At 46.7% G+C, this 21,369-nt stretch overlaps 1 protein-coding gene across 1 annotated transcript; it reads left to right on the top strand.

Annotated features, from left to right (window-relative positions):
* The first annotated feature begins 481 nt into the window (after nucleotides 1-481).
* Nucleotides 482-3,157, top strand: LOC125542676 (ricin B-like lectin EULS3). Its single transcript, XM_048705809.2, has 4 exons — nucleotides 482-1,298; nucleotides 1,542-1,664; nucleotides 2,440-2,668; nucleotides 2,867-3,157. Coding segments are annotated over exons 1-4 (1,023 nt in total). The 5' UTR covers nucleotides 482-629; the 3' UTR covers nucleotides 2,869-3,157.
* The last annotated feature ends 18,212 nt before the right edge of the window (nucleotides 3,158-21,369 follow it).

The following is a 21,369-nucleotide window of genomic DNA, read 5'->3' as shown; positions in this document are numbered from 1 at the left end:
TCGTTCACATGTGGCTTGATGCCACTATATCATCAACCACCGTACATATCTTTATCACTGTTACACCAATGTCACACAACAATCAAACAAGAAATCAAATCGCAGCCGCACCAACCGCACTATCCATGTTTTATGGGCCATAGCGTACACATCACATCGAAACCTTTTTCTTCTCCTCCTCCTTTCTTGAAATTCAAGCCATAATTGAGTGTTTGGTTGTTTTTTGTTGAGCTGGTACTTGACTGATTTGGTTTGATACGATCTGATCTGTGGGGGCATCTGAACGGAAAACAACGGAGGAGATACGATCATGATTTGCTCCAACGCCGAGCCGATCCGCGACGTGTGTAGTGCACAAGTGAAGTCTGTATGCGTCAAGCTGTGCACGTGGTGGACACATGGGGCTCGCCGGGCCGACCGATCGCCATCGCCATCGCCATCGCCTAGTTGCGAAATTGAAGCGGTCGGTCGTGTGAGTGCGTGCCATTGGCGCCACGTCGCGCACTCACCGTCCGTCGACATGTACTCCGGCGACGCGACGTATATAGGCTGAGCTTGGCCCGGATAGGATCCACCTCCACTCCCCCGCGCGCGTTCCCATTTTCCGACCACCGACAGGCTAGTCAATCATGGAGTTCCCGCACCGCCACGGCCACGGCCACGGCCGCCGCGACGACGACGACGAAGACCGCCGCGCCCCCGCCCCCTACGGCCGCCACGAGCCTGATGCCTACGGCGCCCCTCCCCCGTCCTACGGCCGCCGCCCCGACGACGACGCTGGTGATGCCTACGGCCGCCACCCTCCCGCCGCCTACGGCGCTCCTCCCCCGGCCTACGGTGCCCCGCCTCCCGCCTACGGGGGCGGCCGCGAGGATGAGTACGGAGGACGCGCTCCGGCCTATGGCGCCCCGGCCCCGGCCTACGGCGGAGGCCGCGAGGACGACTACGGACGCCACGCGCCCGCCCCGGCCGGCTACGGCGGTGGTGACTACGGGCGCCACGCCCCTGCTCCGGCCTACGGAGGCGGCCGCGACGAGGGCTACGGCGCACCCGCGTACGGCAACGTGGTGCACGTTTCCCACGAGTCCGGCGACGAGAGGCCGCAGTACGGGGGCGGCGGATCCGGGGGCTACGGCCACGAGACGCGCCCGCACCACGGCGGCGGCGGGGGGGCGCCCCCGGCTTCCAGGCAGCCGACGTACAGGATCCTCTGCAAGGCCGGCGAGGACAGCTTCAGCCTCGCCGCCAGGGACGGCAAGGTCTGCCTCGTCCGCACCGATCGCGACGACGACACGCAGGTAACACACATCTACACCTCTGCAAGATCGATCCAAGATCGGCTACATGCTTCCATGATCCCGATCCAGAATAGTATAGTGAACTTCACACTGGGATCTGAAAACTTGGCGTTTCTGCCTTGTCCTTTTCTAATTGGGGAAAAGCAATAATCCTGTTTGGCTTTTGCTCAGCGACTTTTCATGTATTATTGTTTCTTCTCTGATCATGTGGCTGATGGATTTGAATATACGCATATGATGCAGCACTGGATCAAGGACATGAAGTACAGCACGAGGGTGAAGGATGAGGAAGGCTACCCTGCCATGGCACTCGTCAACAAGGCCAGCGGAGAGGCTCTCAAGCACTCCCTCGGCCAATCCCACCCTGTAACTAACCTCCTTCCTTCAGTTCATCCATACAACTTCTAATTTTTGCTATCTGATGCGTGCGTGCACGGTAGAGCCGACATGATTTTGGTACATTTAGACATAACAGAGTGTCTGCAAGCACACCACATGCCAGTGATGCCACACATTCCAAATGCCTACCTTCTCTGCATTCATACTAGCAGCGATTCTGCACATGAAAAACAGAATGGATAAGCTTGAACAAAAAGAATCACTTTGAGCTTATTTAGCAGTGTGGCCTGTGGTGTTTCAGTGAATGTTCACCACTAGGATTCAGTGATTTTTTGTCTAAAATGATATAAACTAGTCCAGCATGAGTGAAATTTCTCCCTGTTCTTGGGAATAATGCCTAGTAGGTGTCATGTTCAGCAAACGTTGTAAATTATGCCAGTGTCAAAAGTTAAATCTGCTAAGGTGTTTCACATTGCCATACAAGACCATAACTATAACCATACTTCCACGTGTGTTCATGTGCACTTGCTCTGACTGTGATCTAGTATGGCCTTCCACATTAGCATCCATGTGCACATATATCACAGTAGTTCTAACTCGGTTGCCCATGACCGCTCTAGTGTACAGCGACACTAGCTCTAAAATAATATGGTGAACTCGTTAGACAAAAGGAACAACACCGGTTTCAGAATAATTTGCTACACTATGAGTTGTCACATGGTCATGTGCTCATGCTCAACCCTGAAGTGCAGCTCCAGTATTGTGAATTTGCTCACCTTCTGGTTTGTTTTTTGGATCCTAGGTTCTTCTGACCAGGTACAATCCAGACACCCTGGACGAATCGGTCCTTTGGACCGAGAGCAGGGACGTCGGGGCAGGCTACCGCTGCATCAGGATGGTGAACAACATCTACTTGAACTTTGATGCGCTCCATGGCGACAAGGACCATGGCGGTGTGCGCAATGGAACCACCCTCATTCTGTGGGAGTGGACTGAGGGCGACAACCAGCGCTGGAAGATCGTTGCCTGGTGTAAGTTCTATTCTATCTCCTGCGCTTGCCGTTGCTCCAGTTCAGTTTCACTAGAACAGTTTGATTAGTCAATTGCCATTTGTTTCTTCTCATGCAAATACATACCCGCAAAAACATAAAGTAGATGCATGCTACATGACACGAGCAAGGTATTTCTGTTACAATTGGGGATTGATTTGTGTCTTGTACTGATGGCAGGAACGATGCATATGCTAAGCAAGTACTGAATGTTTCTGGAATAAAAAGGACGGCGCCGATGTGAGTGGTGTTTCTGTTTTGTTTGAGCAGTTATATATATTAATGAACTTGTAATGATGGATTTACTGGCGTAGATTATGTGTGATGGATGCATGAACAGACCAGTGCTTGTTATTATGCATGCATATACATGCTGTGTGACATGTTTATGAACTACTGTATAATAGAATTGGTTTATCCCATCATATTGCTGTAATGGAGATCTATCTATATAGTTGTGGCGGATATTCAGTTCGGCTCAAGGTAGCATATGCTCCTGCGTGCCAAAAATGCTTTTATAAATGTGAAGAAAACATGAAAAATTCAGATATGTACATGTCATTTGCAAATCTCTACGGTGAAAACCCAAGCATTTCGACCAGTACAAAAACAAGTTATGTGCTTATTTTCTGGCGCTTAAACTGTCGTTTTTCCTGAGGAATCATAATTGTTCCTTTTTTGCATGAAAATTGACAGGAGCTGTATGAACATGTACAAAAAATCCTTTTAAAAATGGTTTCGCATTTGTTTGAATTTGTTTAAAAAAAATGGTATTATCCTCCAGTTTTTGGTGACATCTTTGAGGTGCAGAGACTTTGATCTTGTAAAAAATGTGTTGAAGGTCCCCTCCAAAACAAAAAGAAATGTACTCAAGGTCAATTGCTATGTCGCTTCTCATGAAGTTGATATGATTCGCTGCTTTATTTTGATTCCACTTTTCTCATTCCAGCTTTAGCAATAATTGTTGGTATCATGTCCTGTCCACTAGATAGTGTCTGGCTCGCCCTGGTAGTTGCCTGTTGCCATCTGCCAAATAAATCACAGTAAATTTGATGTGAGATGCCATATGCTACACGAATTATGCCAATTATGCCGCTGAGCCCTTTCAAATCTGGGGTTGCCATCTGTTCGGATTCTTAATTGTCTATATCATCATAGCAATAGAGTTTTGCAAAAAGAAAGAAACAAATATAACAATAGGTTTAACGTGGGATACTTTTGGTTGCAATTGTCCAGACATACTACCTATGTTACTTTTATGACTCTAATCACATGCTTACTAGATTGGGAACGCGCCTTGACGCAAGGGTGCCGGTCCCAACGTTATAATTAAGTAGGTAATGCTCAAGTTAGTAGGAAGGTTTGAGGAACTGTCTACATCTATAAAATCAAAGTAACCATCCATGATAGATGAGCTTACTACATGTCACAAATAGCGAAATAAACCCAAAGCAAGGTAAGCAAGGCATAGTCAATTCACAGGATAATTGATTTGCATGGTCACGACAAAAGCAGTAAGAGAATCGGCAGTGAACTGGACACTAAAACTGAACATATTTATGATATTCTAAAAGCTTTCACACACATAAACATGCATTTCACTAGGGACTGAAATATACCAGCACATGGGTGTCACATGATTAAATTGAAAAACCCTCCAAAGGACCACTTAAATTGGTTTCAAACATGGGTACGGGAATGATAGATATGACAAAAATACAAATTGCAGTCACATATGCACAACAACAATGTACTAATGCATTTCCCTATAAAGCAAGAGATCATATAATGCATAATTTTGTTTGGATCTCAACCTTGACTCTATTCAACCACGACTGGCAAGGTTGAAGTAAACAAAAATGGCATCAAAGACATCACAGGCCTCACTTCACAATAAAACAACCGCATATCTAGTGCATTATCAGTGAGATCCAAATCCAATATAATGCTTCCAAGCTCCACATCTCTACTCTGCAGATATCAAGTGGGAAAAAAAAATCAGAAATAACAAATGTATTGGAACAACTGAAATCTACAGGCCATAGTAAAACAATTTAACCGGAAACTGATAGATAGCCTCTTAGTCTTGCAAGTAGCCAACCAATTTTTAGAAACGAATGCAAATTTGCACCACTCACAAAAAGTGGACACATAAGTTTGGTAGTTGTGTTGCATGCATACTCATTCCATCACACAGTACCCCTTGAGGTAAACTTGGAGAAACATGAGTGTTAGCCATTTAAACTCAAGGGGAAGAGAGTGTTCCGTAAATGCATTTGTCTCTTAACATCATGGACTCTTTGCAAAACTGAGTTTTCCCTGTCATAAATGCATATGTATCTTAACATCATGTGTTATGCATGCCTCCTTATATAAACGTGTGCGCAGGTTCCACCGGATCCTGCTAACACTAGTAGAAAAAGGGCCTTCAGTCCTGGTTCATAAGGGCCACGTGGAGCTCCACCTTTAGTCCCGGTTGGTAACACCAACCGGGACTAAAGGAAATTTTATGATTTTTTTTTGAATTTTTTTTGATTTTCAAATTTCTGAATTATTTTAACCTCTAGTCTGTAATCACCACCCCTCATCACTTCTCAATTTATCCTCTAATCACCCCTCATCATTCCAAATCATCTAACTTCCCGAACGGTCACCCATCCTCCCACTCCCCCAGCCTGAGCACGCTTAACTTCCGGGTTCTATTCTCCCTCGCTCCAAGTCTGCACTTGTTATTTTCCTGACAATACTAAGATGTCAATCCTATTAACCTTCAGGAATTTTGCTTGAGCATGAAGTGACACATTTCATAGTTTTATTTTGAAACTATTGTTTTAAAAAACAATAATTATTTAGTAACGCTAATATTTCTTGAATAATTAGTTTGCCCATTGTTTGACCACAGTTTGACCAGATTTGACCAAAATTGAAATAACTGAAATAATTATTTAGTAACACTAATATTCTAGAATAATTAGTTTCACCATTGTTTGACCACAGTTTGCCCACTGTTTGAATTTTTTTCGATTTTTTTCACTCTAGATCTTAAAAGCCCCGTAACTTTTTTCTATTAGGTTTTTGAGGATTTTGAAAATGTTTGACGGGGCCCCCCCGTTAAATTCGGATGTAACTTTTCGAGTAGATGATTTTTCATATAAAAAACTTTTTCATCCGAGTTAGTATGCAAAAGTTATGCCCATTTTTACAAATTTCAAAGAGATTTTGCAAATAAAGTCAAAATTCACATTTGCAAATTTTCCCAACAACTAGACCACATATCACATGGGAAACTTATTTTCTTTTATTTTTTTGACATTTCCATCATTTTCTTTTATTTTTTTTAAAACTGAAAAGGCGATCCACAGGGGGGGTAGAGTTTGAAAATGGGACTTTTAGTACCGGTTCGTGGCACGAACCAGGATTAAAGGTCTCATCCCCATTAGTCCCAGTTCGTGCCTCAAACCGGGACTAAAGGTCTAATCTTTAGTCCTGGTTTGAGGCACGAACCGGGACCAATGGTTGTGGGCCAGGAGCGAGGCCCATTGGTCCCGGTTCATCCCACCAACCGGGACCAAAAGGTCCAGATGAACCGGGACCAATGGCCCACGTGGCCCGGCCGGCCCCTTGGGCTCACGAACCGGGACCAATGCCCCCATTGGTCCCGGTTCTGGACTGAACCGGGACTAATGGGGTTACCCGGCCTGGACCAAAGCCCCCTTTTCTACTAGTGTAATCACTAAGGTTGACACTGAAACTGTTGAAACCCTAGACTCACTAGGTAAAGACCCTCGAGAATACACCAGCGTGTTGTTGATGCTCGACAAGTAATTTCAATCATTATCGCACTATATCGGCCGCTTTCGTTCATTTCCTAATATCAAGTAATTAATAACTCCTTTATTCATTTTCTTTGACGGGCAGGGTTTGAAACGGTTCATCAATGATGTCGTCGGTGAATGGAAATCGAAGCTGCATCGGCGATGGCCCAAGGTAATTAAGTAGTACTAGCTAAGTCCGCGCATTTCTTTAATTCTAGTTTCAATATCATTATCATGTTTGATTATTATCTGATTGAATTCTATTCTCGCAAAGTGCATGGGGCAGAAACAGGGGACTAACTTATGTGCATACTAAGTTTACGAGAACATTCGCATGACGACTAAATGACGCAGAGATGTAAGACAACTTTAGGTACGTAAACACTATTCACAATTTTGTATGATGATCTAATATATATACACACAACTAATATATTCATATTGATCTCCTTCTTTAAATATGGAAGAGATGCGGGAGAAGCTCCTACCAGAGAACCGCATACGAGCAATTCAAGAGCAAATTATGGGATTTTTGCTTACGGAAGTCATATCTGAAAGCGGAGAATACCATTGCCGCTAATGCCTGCATGTAATGATCTTGAAATTGTAGGAGAAATGATATATACCAAACTATATATATATAATCACATAAAATCATAATACCAATCGTGATCGAACGTTAAGCGTGCGGACCCTACGGGTTCGAGAACTATGTAGACATGACCGAGACTCATCTCCGTCAATAACCAATAGCTGAACCTGGATGCTCATATTGGTTCCTACATATTCTACGAAGATCTTTATCGGTCAAACCGCATAACAACATACGTTGTTACCTTTTTTCATCGGTACGTTACTTGCCCAAGATTCGATCGTCGGTATCATCATACCTAGTTCAATCTCGTTACCGGCAAGTCTCTTTACTCGTTCCGTAATGCAACATCCCGCAACTAACTCATTAGTCACATTGCTTGCAAGGCTTATAGTGATGTGCATTACCGAGAGGGCCCAGAGATACCTCTCCGACAATCGGAGTGACAAATCCTAATCTCAATCTATGCCAACTCAACAAACACCATCGGAGACACCTGTAGAGCATCTTTATAATCATCCAGTTACGTTGTGACGTTTGATAGCACACTAAGTGTTCCTCCGGTATTCAGGAGTTGCATAATCTCATAGTCATAGGAACATGTATAACTTATGGAGAAAGCAATAGCAATAAACTAAACGATCAAAGTGCTAAGCTAAAGGATGGGTCATGTCAATCATCCCGTTCATCAAATGACAACTCATGTCTATGGCTAGGAAATTTAACCATCTTTGATTAACAAGCTAGTCAAGTAGAGGCATACTAGTGACACTCTGTTTGTCTATGTATTCACACATGTACTAAGTTTCCGATTAATACAATTATAGCATGGATAATAAACATTTATCATGATATAAGGAAATATAAATAACAACTTTATTATTGCCTCTAGGGCATATTTCCTTCACCTTCTCCCGCAACGACCCGCCTTCCGATCCGAAACCACTGGAGGCCACCCCCATGCTTTGTTCCCACCTTCCATCTTGCCCCCCTCCCCGATCCGAAATTGCCACCGGCAAACCTCCTCTACCCGCGACCGCCCCGGACTCCATCAACGTGGTGTGCAGTCCTCGGCCGCCTGCCCACGCAGTACGCCGCTTGCCGCCGACGCAGATGCTGTCAAAACCGGCGGATCTCGGGTAGGGGTTCCCGAACTGTGCGTCTAAGGCGGATGGTAACAGGAGGCAGGGAACACGATGTTTTACCCAGGTTCGGGCCCTCTTGATGGAGGTAAAACCCTACGTCCTGCTTGATTAATATTGATGATATGGGTAGTACAAGAGTAGATCTACCGCGAGATCAGAGAGGCTAAACCCTAGAAGCTAGCCTATGGTATGATTGTATGTTGTCCTACGGACTAAAACCCTCCGGTTTATATAGACATCGGAGAGGGATAGGGTTACACAAGGTCGGTTACAAAGGAGGAGATATACATATCCGTATTGCCTAGCTTGCCTTCCATGCCAAGTAGAGTCCCATCCGGACACGAGACGAAGTCTTCAATCTTGTATCTTCATAGTCTAACAGTCCGGCCAAAGGATATAGTACGGCTGTCCGGAGACCCCCCAATCCAGGACTCCCTCAGTAGCCCCTGAACCAGGCTTCAACGACGACGAGTCCGGCGCGCAGTATTGTCTTCGGCATTGCAAGGCGGGTTCCTCCTCCGAATACACCACGGAAGAATTTGAATACAAGGATAGTGTCCGACTCTGCAAAATAAGTTCCACATACCACCGTAGAGAGAATAATATTTCCACAAATCTAATTTGCTGACTTGTTTTGGCAACACGACCTTATGCCATGGCCCGGTGATTATTCGAACCGTTTCCTTTAACTAGCCCCGCACATAACGCGAGGCAGTTTTTTGACACGTCTTGTCAAAGCAGAGATCGTGTTCCCCTAATTACGGGATTCTCATCAATACGGTCGTGGGTAACCCAACCGTGTCTAGGACTCCTAGATTATAGGCAAGTCCCAAACGGCTACGGAGAGGACGCTTGATATTTACCCTCTTTATAAAGGGACAAGGCTTTTACTTTTTTCCCTCCCGTGCTCAATCGAATCCTTCCCCGGCCTCGAGTTCTAACACCCAAAGCCCGGGTCAGGTGTTCCGGACCTTCAATCATGTCCGGATCAAGCCTTCAAGGCCGGTGGATGCCCTCCTCCATTACGGAAGAAGACATCAAGAAGTTGAGGGAGGCTAGATACCTGACTGCCGAGGTTTCGCATCGGCTGCCTGCCCGAGGGCAGGTCGTCCCTACTCCTGAACCCAACGAAGACGTCGTGTTCATCTCCCACTTCCTCCGAGGTCTAGGCCTCACTCTGGATCCCTTCGTTAGGGGGTTGATGTTTTATTACGGGCTAGATTTCCATGATCTAGCCCCGGACTCCTTTCGTCATATCTCGGCATTTATTGTCGTATGTGAGGCCTTCCTCCGCATTACCCCTCACTTCGGCCTGTGGTTCAAGACCTTTGATGTGAAGCCGAAGATGGTCGAGGGGCAGCATGTAGCGTGCGGAGGCGCATTAATAAGCAAGATCGCTGGAGCTCCATGGCCAAAGGGTTCCATTCCAGAGGTGTCCGGATTATGGCAACGGGAGTGGTTTTACATCACAGCTCCCAGAAGTGCCAAGTGGGCGGCTGCCCCTGCTTTCCGCTCAGGCCCTCCACCACAACTGATGTCATGGATTAGCAGAGGGCTGAGCTGGGGTCCAGCCAAGGACGTGCCTGTACTGCAGAGCCGCATTCGAGATCTCTTCGAAGGATATTTTAGTTTGATTATGGTAATGCAAGTCATGCTGGTTCGACGAATCCAGCCATGCAAACGCCGGCCCCTCCGCATGTGGGAGTTCAACCCAGAAGGACCGCGCGCTATTCAGAATTTCCTCGGCCTGACGCACGAGGAGATGTATAAATCATTCTTCAGACCCTAGATAGAGTGTCCGGACACTACCGAGGACGTGGGCCTGAGCAGCAACCGCACCGCCGACCAAGTAAGTTATCCTCTAGCCGAACACACCGTCTTTCATTTATCATGACATCGTTCTGAGAAATCTCTCTTTGACCAGGACTGGATAACAAAGGCGAAGATGATCCGGTGTTCGGCCCCCCTTCCGGAAGGCTTGGAGAATCCGGTGCTGGAAAAGATGCTCGAGCTAGCACCTTGCCCGGAGCCCTCACAGGAAGATAAAGGGGGGGAATAAAGGGGGCGAAAGCGGGCCTCCACCGCTACCCATTCCGACCGAGGGAATGGGCGCCTCCATGAGGGAGGATAACCCAGGGGAGGAATTTGGTATTCTCTCACCCCGAGGAAGGAAGAGGACTACCCCTAAAGATCCGGAAACCACGGTTTCCAAACGGGAGAAGAAGTCTCCACCAGAGGGTCCTGCCTTGGAGGGTGCTCTTGCTGCACAAAGTCCGTGCGGGGATCTGCCCTCTAACAAGCTGTAAGTAATCAAAAAGTACTTTAATAGTGAAGATATACTACTTCACTTCTGAGAAAAATAACCGAAGCATTTATCTTGAAGTTCGGATCTTAGCCCTTCTCAGCAGATCTCGTCTTCGGGGGATCTTCTTCCGGAGATGATGGAGAGTGAAATGCCTCCCCCGGACTCCCCCGCTCAAGAAGCGGGCGACCTTGAAGTGTTGTCACGGAGGGCCTCTCCGGATCCGGTGAGGCCAGAAGATAATCCTATAGTCACCCGAAGTCCTCAGCGTCCGACTCTTGAAGAGAGCAAACAAAAGAGTCCGGCACCATCTGGTATGCGGTCGAACGTACTGAGGGAGCTGTTGGAGCGAGCGGCCATCTCAGAAGAACACCGTACGTTAATGGGTACGGTGATGGAAAGAATTTCGTCCGCCGAAAGCGGATTGCATGAAGCCTTTATGAGTCTACTGATAGACTTTGAGGTACGTGATACTTTTTGATAGTACTGCACATTTTTAGGTGTGCCCTGTGTAGATAGTAGCCCCTGAGACTCTGGTTGTCGTCGAGAACAGCGGCGAACAGAGGATCGTAGTCCCAGGTAGTAACCAAACCGCCTTTATGTGCAGGTGGTGGAAGCTCCGGTGGCTAGTCGGACTGATGAGTTTGCCGAATTAAAGCGGCAACTGGATGCGGCAGATGCCGACATCGAGCTTGTTAACAAGCGGCTTGACGAGGCACAAGGTAAGTAATGCTTTCTGGTGAATGTCACATAGTAAGATCAGCATGATGCCAGTATCTTTAATATGTTGTGACTACAGATGGAGCTGCCACCATGGAGACCCTTCGGGTGGAACTTGCCCGAGCCAAAGAACAAGCAAGGAGTAGTAATGCGGCTGCTTTGAAGGTGGCCGAAGAGTTGAGGGCCGAGAAGGCCGCGCATTGCGAGAGCAAAGAGAAAATGGCCAAGATTGCTGTGAAGTTAAAAGACACTGCCGACCGTTTCCAGTTCCTTGAAGAAGAAAACCGAGTGAAGACGACAGAGCTTAAAAAGGCCATGATGACGACCAAAGACACTCGCTCTGCTATGAGAGCGAAGGAGGAGCTGCGTGTAGCCGAGGATATTGCGGCTGGGAAGCCCTTCATGCTGCGGAGGAAGTTCGGAGATCCACGGTATGCCCCTCTGGATCGGCTGTGGAGTTCGGCAGACGCATATATGGACTTGGCGGCGAGCGCTGTCAATGTGGCCAAATACTTCCAAGATCAAACAGATCGTGAAGTGGACAAGCTATTCTGGTCGCAATTTAACGTTCCAGAGCGTCCGCTTCCATTGACTGATCAGCTAGCCGAATGGGCCGAACTCAATAGGTTGTCCGGACTCGCCACGAGGTCTGTCGTGGATCAGCTGTGGCCGGAAAAGCCGAAGCGAACAACTATTTCAGCTTAGTGCAGCAGTTCCTTGGTGCGGTGCCGTGCATCAATGCGATGAAGAGGTCGACGTGCATAGAAGGCTCGCGGATGGCCCTTGCCCATGTTAAAGCATACTGGGCGGAGATGGATGCTACCACTGTTGCGGCGCAGGGTTCGGCCATAGGCCGAGTGGCTGCCGAGCACTATTTCGAAGAGGTTCTCGAGGGTGCTCGTTTGATAGAGGCCCAGTGCTCGAAGAATATTATGTTTGAGTGACATGTATTCCCATTGTAAACACAATGTTTTTATGAAATTTATTAAGGTTGTGTTTATACTTTTGCCTGAAAGTAATATGATGCCTCCTGTGCGGCCGTTTATGTATGCATGTGTATAACCTGAAAGATTGCAGTCATCGGCTTCAGCCCCCACGCATATAATGCGGAGGTGTTCGCATAAGATGCGTTTTCACACTTAACCCAATGTCTTGGCCCTATTAAGGAGGTGATAGCGCAGCAAACGAGGCAACCGGACTATAATGCTTTAACACTTTCACTTAGCCATAGGAGTTTGACGGTGGGGCTACTATATAGCCCCTGGTGGCTCCGCACTCTCCCGAATTCGGGGCGCGTTCATGCCTGGCCGGGAAACGGCCCTTCGTTAAGGCGGAGGAATTCTAACATTCCGATAGGTCATCAAGTGGTTGACCAGTCTCACGCTATATCATGACAGTCAGTTTTCGGCTTTCTCTACTGAGGTGCTCGTCCGGATGACCCGGGGCACAATCGCAGTAGTTCTCATAGTGCTACCTTAGCCGATAGAGCGGAACGTAAGGTACCAAAACATAGGAGCTGGGCAAACCCAACATTTGACCAAAGACATGATTCGGAGCTGATGCATATAAGGCCAAACTCGCGACGCCGAACACTCCCTAAGGTATTCGATCTTTATGGTATAAACCGGGCCTAAACAGTGTCCTCTGTAAGAAGCCCCTGGTGTCCAGGTACGTGCATTATTCTGACGTGGCCACATGCCAAGACGCCAGCATCCTTCTCAATTGTACTGAGAATCCGAGGGATGTGTATCAACAAGAGACAGTAAAAAAGGTTGACGCAGGGTCTTAATCTAAAAAGAATCCTTGGGACGGGTCCCTACTGCACGTCTGCGCCTGTGTCTTCGTTGTGCCGTATCCTGGACGGGTGTAGCATGGTGGTCATCTATAAAAGAGAGGAATTTAGGTGAAAAGTTGTCGTGCAAAAAGGTAGGTTTTAAAGAAACCATGTAAATTTCAAGATGAGTAAAAATTACCACTTGTCTGCGTGCATTGAGCCCCTTGCATTTGTGATAGGGGTGTGGCCATCAAACCTGTACGAATTTCATATAGCTGCATCGGACTCATCTAACCGTGTCCGTGGTCTTGACGACCTATCGAATACTTTAGTTGGTGAGGCTGTTTTAGTGTGCGGCTGTCGAGGCAGCTGCACCCTCCTCGGCGCGCAGGGATCGCTCAATATTTCCATTTACTGTAATGATGCCATGTGGACCGGGCATCTTAAGTGTGAGGAAAGCGTAATGCGGTATTGCATTAATGTGACGCCCGGGTAATTAAGCTACTGTGAGCCTCTGCTAATGATGCCATGTCACCTCGGTTACTGTCGATATACTCGCGTTAGTTTAAAACCGATTCAAATTCAAATTCAAAATCAAGCAAACAATAAAAGTTTTCAAATATTAAAACTAAAATGTTGATCATATGGAAAATAATCCCTAACTAGTTTTGGTGGTGGAACCAACCTTTTTCAAAGTGTTTAAATGCCCTAAAACTAATTAAAACCAGTGGCTAAAATAATAATTTAATTGCTTTTGAAAATATAGAAATATTAAACTAATTTATTTTGGGACCAAACTAGGTTTGGCAGTGTCCTATTTTGATGATACTAATTTAGGTGCTAACCTAGTATCTTCAAGAAACTAAAAATATCAAAATCTAAAATGAAAACAGAAAAACAAACTAAGAGAAAACAAAATGAAGAAAAGAAAAGAAAGTACCCCCCACTGGGCACCGACCCAACAGGCCGGCCCAGTCAGCCCTCCCCTGGGGCCAACCAGCCCAGCTGGCCACTCCAGTCGGCCCGGCCAGACCGGCCCACCCCACCTCACCTACTAACCCCCAGGGACACCGAACCCCAGCCCACGAACACCACTCCCCCCCGCACGATTCCTCCCGGTCTTCTCCTCGCTTCCCAGTTTCTGGATCTAGATCGGGCCACTACCCCGACCCTGACGCCGCGCCCCATCGCTCGCCGTCGCCACCCCGTTGCCGCTGGACCTCGTCATCCCCGTCCTCAGCCCGGACGACCGCGCACGGCGACGCCCTCGCCGGATTCGTCAAGCCCCTCCTCGCCGGACTACCTTCCCGACAAGCTCCCTCATGCCTCGCCGCCCCCACTCCCCTTCAACGCCGGTGAGGGCCCCAGTCCTCCTCTCTCCCTCTGCATGCCGACCACCGCACGCGCGCCCGCGCACGCATCGCCCCGCACGCGCCTCGCCCTGCTGCTGCCCGCGCTGCCTCCCACTCCCTAGCACGCTCGTTGCCCGGGCCCTCCACCCGCACCCGCGCCCGGAGCTCGCTCGGCCGTGGCCATCCCGCGCCCCTGCCTTGCTTAGCACTGCTTCCTCCCGCGCCCGGGTGCGCCCGCAGTTGCTCCTCTCGCTGCTTCTGCTCTGCTACAGGCTACTTGCAGCTGCTGTTGCAACCTGCCGCAGGCCCTGCCGCCGCATCCGTCCGTGCCCGTCGGCGCCTGGCCGCGCCAGTCTTCACCCGACTACACTGGTGCCATCCACCGCGGGCTCACCACCTGCTCGTGCCGCATATGCGCCGCGACGCTCCCCAAGCGCTCCCGCCCGCGGACCCATCCCCCTCCGCTGCCACCTCCGGCGCCCGGCGCCGGAGCTGCGCCACCGCTTCCCCTCGCTCATGCCCGTTCGGGCGAGCGCCCCCAACCGCGCCGTTAAGCCCGCTCTAGTGGCCTGCGTGCCACTGGCAGCTGGGGCCCTTTGGGGTATGACAAGGGGGCCCCACGCCCTTGGAACGATTAAAATAATAATAATAATAAAGTAATTAAATTAATTAATTAACTTAATTAATTATGTTATTTAACTAATTAAACCTAATTAACCTGCTAACTAATCTAAATAATATGTTAGTTAGTTAGGCAGGCAATGACGAATGGACCCCACGTGTCAGTTTGACCAATCAACAGGTCAGTTGACCTGCTGATGTCATGGTGATGTCACAATGACGTCATCAGTCACTATTCTGGATAATGTTGAAATAAAATATTTAAATAAATGCTAAAAATGATTAAATCTTTTAAAATAAATATAAAATAATTCGTAGCTCGGATGAAAAATTTTTGTACATGAAAGTTGCTTAGAACGACGAGACGAATTCGGATACGCAACCCGTTCGTCCGCCACACATCCCTAGCATATCGAACACGTAACTTCCCCCCTCCGGCTCCTCTGCCCGAAAACGGGAAACACCGGGGATACTTTCCCGGATGTTTCCCCCTTCACCGGTATCACCTCATACCGCGTTAGGGCACGCTTAGCATCACGCTTTCCTTTGTCATGCATCGTTGTGCATCTGTTTGCATTGTATTCATTGTTTCTTCCCCCTCTTCTCTCGCTAGACACCGAGACCGACGCCGCTGCTACCCAGTACGACTACGGTGTTGACGACCCCTCTCTCTCGCCAGAGTAACCAGGCAAGCCCCGCCTTTGATCACCAGATATCGCCTACTCTTCACTCTACTGCTTACATTAGAGTAGTGTAGCATGTTACTGCTTTCCGTTAATCCTACCCTGATGCATAGCCTGTCCTTGCTACTACTGTTGTTACCTTTACCTGCAATCCTAATGCTTAGTATAGGATGCTAGTTTATCATCAGTGGCCCTACATTCTTGTCCGTCTGCCATGCTATACTACTGGGCCATGATCACTCGGGAGGTGATCACGGGCATATGATATATACTTATACTATTAAAACACCCGTGATACTATTTGTAGATGGGGGCTGAAGGGGCAGGTGGTTCCATCCAGGTAGTAGTGGGCCTGAGTTCTTGACGGCCCCCGACTGTTACTTTGAGGTGGAGCGACAGGGCAGGTTGAGACCACCTAGGAGAGAGGTGGGCCTGGCCCTGGTCGGCGTCCGTGGTTATTTCAAAATAACACGCTTAACGAGATCTTGGTATTTGATCTGAGTCTGGCTACTGGCCTATACGCACTAACCATCTACACGGGGACAATTATGGGCACTCGACATCGTGGTATCAGCCAAAGCCTTCATGACGTCAGCGACTGAGCGGCGCACGCCGGGTTGGACTGGAACGCCTACTCTTGTATAAGGGAGGCTAGGTCTGCTCACCGGCCGCATTCGCAACGTGCAGGTGGCAATGGGCGATGGGCCCAGACCCCTGCGCCATAGGATTTAGACCGGCATGTTGACCTCTCTGTTGTGCCTAGGTAGGGCTGCGACATGTTGATCTTCCGAGGCCGGGCATGACCCAGAAAAGTGTGTCCGGACAAAGGGGATCGAGCGTGTTGGGAAATGTGGTGCACCCCTGCAGGGAAGTTGATCTATTCGAATAGCCGTGTCCCTCGGTAAAAGGACGACCCGGAGTTGTACCTTGACCTTATGACAACTAGAACCAGATACCCAATAAAACACACCCTTCCATGTGCCAGATACAACCGGTGTTCACTCTCTCACAGGGAGACGAGGGGAGGATCATCGGTTAGGATTATGCTATGCGATGCTACTTGGTGAACTTACCATCTACTCTTTTCTCCTGCTGCAAGATGGAGGTTACCAGAAGCGTAGTCTTCAAAAGGACTAGCTATCCCCCTCTTATTCCGGCATTCTGCAGTTCAGTCCACATATGATACCCTTATTCCATTTGATACCAATGCATACATATGTAGTGTAGCTCCTTGCTTGCGAGTACTTTGGATGAGTACTCACGGTTGCTTTGCTCCCTATTTTCCCCCTTCCTATACCCGTTTGCCGCGACCAGACGATGGAGCCCAGGAGCCAGACGCCACCGTCGACGATGACTCGTACTACACTGGAGGTGCCTTCTACTACATGCAGCCCGCTGACGACGACCAGGAGTAGTTTAGAAGGATCCCAGGCAGGAGGCCTGCGCCTCTTTCGATCTGTATCCCATTTTGTGCTAGCCTTCTTAAGGCAAACTTGTTTAACTTATGTATGTACTCAGATATTGTTGCTTCCGCTGACTCTTGTGTCTTCGACCTTTTGTATTCGATCCTTCGAGGCCCCTGGCTTGTAATATAAAGCTTGTATTATTTTATTTGTGTCTAGAGTTGTGTTGTGATATCTTCCTGTGAGTCCTTGATCTTGATCGTACACATTTGCGTGTATGATTAGTGTACGATTGAATCGAGGGCGTCACAAGTTGGTATCAGAGCCGACTGCCTGTAGGAATCCCCCTTCCGCACTCCTTGGCCGAAGTTGAGTCTAGTCATTGCAAAACTTTTACTAACATGGCTGTGCGGCTTACGGGCCCACGTTGCCATTGGGTGGTAGTAGGATCTTTTATTCCTCGACCTATACTCTGGGACTCTGACATCTCTTCTATTCGGGTTAAATGAATTTACTAAAGCTCTAACATTAGGTTCTCGTAAATACTTTCTCCCGGAGAGCCCCTTCAGTCCAGATGATCGCCGGCTGCACCAGAATATTTTGGAGATACTCTCCGATGTTTCCCCGAGACCCTTGTGCCCTTCGCCATTGCACTTCCATACCACCGATAAATCCCTATGGAAAGCTACATACACTTGTCGTCCATAACTTCATTTCCAATTGTTGTTGTTATTACAAGATACCCTGAAATACTTCGGATATCCCGAGGATCCTTTGTGTCTACTGTCTTGCGGCTCCTTTCCTCATGAATACATGTATGAATAATTCCTCGCATTTACTGGGGATTCGTTCATCCCCAGTTGTTCAGGTATTTCGCAAAATTCTTTGAAATGCCATTCGATCTTCTGAAATCCTCAGTAGCCTATTGCTCTTGATCTTCTTTACCTGCTTGCATAATGGTTAATTCCATATGTCAAGCAATATTCGTTAAAATCCTTGTGATGAACATTCTGACCATATTGATTCAGCATGTGTGCGAATGCACACAATCATCAGTTGATCCTTATAAATTATCTTTGCAGCTCGGATGTCTTCCCGGACATGAGCTGGTTCTCGACCATTCTAATAGTTGTCGATTGTACCCATAAGGCTATTCAACTTATCCAACCCTAATCAGAGTGTTGCTTCTCATCCCTTGATTTGAAAATCATAATTCCATTGCATTTGAGCTTAAATTAGTCAGTTGTTTCTATGGTCTAATCTTCTTACCTTTTTCTTCCTCTGGTTGAGTACCGATGCTCAAATCAGATCCCTTGAGGACCACTGGATCCTTTGTTGGATTTTATCCGATAGCGTCCTTCATATTCAATCACTTTGGAAGTTCTTTTTCCATTGGTAAATCCTATCCTCTGATTGACCAACCATGCTCTGCTTTTGAGCTTGTGTTATTACTCCGAAGTTTGTGGTATATGTTCCTAAGATGCTCTGATGGGTTGAACCTACACCTTTTCTAATCCGTGTGAACCCGAAAGATTTCACGGGTCATACTTAGCTGGTATTGCACCAGGTAAAATTTTCAACAACTAATGTCAATTTCGTAATACGAGAGGTGAATGAAAGGTTATGCATTGAACAAGTGGGAGTTGACCTTGAACCTTGTGTTCATGCCCATGGACACGATGTATACCTTATCATGGAAGCTTCCCTTAAATTAATTATCCCCTTGTTATAAGTTCATCTTGTATCTGTGTACGTGGTTCCGACCATGTTTCTCCTTGATTCCATTTCTCATGCAAGTTTAATCATTTGTCTTCTGCAGAGCAATACCCCAGTCCAACCTCCACTTTGGTATGTCGTCGAGTATTACCCCATGGTATCTTGAGATATCATGGGACATCATAACTTCTTATGGGTTCTTCATCAACTATTATTACTCACCGGATCCAATTGTTCCTAGGTTCTGGGTTGTCATCAACCGAGAACACCAAATAGTGAATCAAGTCCGCACTCCGATGCAATAACCCTAAATAATTTTCGTTGCTTACGAGTTTAAATAATCCTTCAAGTGATTCCTAGCTCGATCGGCTATATCCTTATCGTGCTGCTCTTGACTGTGCTACCTGGTCCTTCCTCCCGGAGCACAATTTTGGATGATGAGCTAAGCTTATGTCGATTTTCCTCATCATATCGTTTCTCCTTAAACCACAAGCTTGGTTTCGAGTTTGTGCCGTACCCATGGTTCCAATAACCTTCCGCTTCATCATTCTTTTGACTTGATGTCATCGCCGATGGATTACATCTTCATGAAATCTCTCAACGATTGTGTCGTGATCATCATCAATCTTATGAGCTCTTCAAGGATATCAATCGAAGTCATAATGAGAAATACCATCCTTGCCCCTCGATGAATTTTGTTATCATCAACAACCTTATTGCCTTCCCTCCAACACAAACTTGTTCGTTTTCTATGTTATACCTTGAGTTCCTTGCTATCCAACATCTGTTCCTCTTTACCTTGGAGTATTACCATCTTTTATACCCAGGATGTCGTGCTTAGCACACCCGGCCGGAGGCCCTATGGTTATAGATTCCTTTTCAGTAAGGTTATCCATTCTTCCATGAGGAAATTGTAAGACTTATTCTATAAGTTATTCCTTATGGATCCCTTGTGTTTCCAAAGTCTGATCTTCACCTGTTGACCATGTCCATGTTATCTCGAAGCATGTCTGTGGTACTCCGATTTTCAATAAGAGCATTGAAAGCATAATGCTAAGTTTTCTTTAACCATTATCCAAACACCGTTGTATGGGTAATGCCATAAAAATTCCTCTCCCATTACCTAAATGGTTTTCTACTTTCTATCCTGTCTTGGATATCGTGCTCTGCTTGTCCTTGTGGAGGATATACCCCTGGAATATGTGTTTAAACACATTTTCCTTTCCATTGTTCTGTTTAATCTGATAATCATATTTTCCTTTCCTTGTTTGGTTTAACCTTTCTTGTGATCTATATGATCTAAGCAGTAATATTCTCCTGTTTATGTAAACACCTCGTTGTACCACTCGGTCAGAAAGACCCTATTACTTTTGTTGATGACATTTCGGTAACCACCGATGGACGAGAACTTTGCCTACTGGTCCCCCTCGTTCAACGAGCAGGAAAATGGTTCTCTTCGTCCCTCTCCCTTGGTATCGATGTTGTTGCCGACATAACTGATAGACTATCCTCTGACATGCCATGCTTACATGGTCGTGCAAGACATCACCACCCTTCCTACTTTTAACCCACATGGTGGGCCCATAACCCACAGTTCCACAAGATCGAAACCTGACTCTCTTATACACCGCTGTTTCCGAAGTTATTCCAACCGCTTGGCTTCGAATGAGATTCATGAGCCACCTGATTATCACCTATTCTGGAGTCAGACACGATACCGATCCCCGTTGCTCTAAACCCCTCTCACACTCTGTTTTAGGCAACGACGATTGTCTATCCGCTTGAACTTCTTATGGTACCTTCTTACTTTGCTCTCGACGTGTTTCATTTATTAAACTCAAGAGATACTCATGTGATCATTCATGGGATAAACCCCAGATGATTTTCCCCTAATAGCATTCTATCATTGTCAGGCTGCCCCTTTCTTATTAATAAGTACGATGAAGTTCACCAAGAAAGGCTGATGATTTATCCTGATAACCCGAAGCTAAGGAATGATGACATCAACGGAAGCGGTCAACTTCTTTGAGAAGAGCAACCAAGACCAAGGAGAATCGTTAGAATTTCACAACCAAATTCCTTCCCCCTTACTTACCCTCTTAAATCTCGGGACGAGATTTCTTGTAGTGGAGGAGAATTGTGACGCCCGGGTAATTAAGCTACTGTGAGCCTCTGCTAATGATGCCATGTCACCTCAGTTACTGTCGATATACTCGCGTTAGTTTAAAACCGATTCAAATTCAAATTCAAAATCAATAAACAATAAAAGTTTTCAAATATTAAAACTAAAATCTTCATCATATGGAAAATAATCCCTAACTAGTTTTGGTGGTGGAACCAACCTTTTTCAAAGTGTTTAAATGCCCTAAAACTAATTAAAACCAGTGGCTAAAATAATAATTTAATTGCTTTTGAAAATATAGAAATATTAAACTAATTTATTTTGGGACCAAACTAGGTTTGGCAGTGTCCTATTTTGATGATACTAATTTAGGTGCTAACCTAGTATCTTCAAGAAACTAAAAATATCAAAAAATAAAATGAAAACAGAAAAACAAAC

Source organism: Triticum urartu, chromosome 3A, assembly GCF_056163025.1.
Source record: "Triticum urartu cultivar PI428250 chromosome 3A, HENAU_Tu73, whole genome shotgun sequence".
NCBI classification, from domain to species: domain Eukaryota; kingdom Viridiplantae; phylum Streptophyta; class Magnoliopsida; order Poales; family Poaceae; genus Triticum; species Triticum urartu.
This window is presented reverse-complemented; position numbering and strand designations above follow the sequence as displayed.

Coding starts and splice junctions, on each gene's coding strand:
- LOC125542676 (XM_048705809.2), top strand. CDS start 630: ATGGAGTTCCCGCACCGCCACGGCCACGGCCACGGCCGCCGCGACGAC. Junction 1,299..1,541: donor ATCGCGACGACGACACGCAG/GTAACACACATC, acceptor CATATGATGCAG/CACTGGATCAAGGACATGAA. Junction 1,665..2,439: donor CCCTCGGCCAATCCCACCCT/GTAACTAACCTC, acceptor TTTGGATCCTAG/GTTCTTCTGACCAGGTACAA.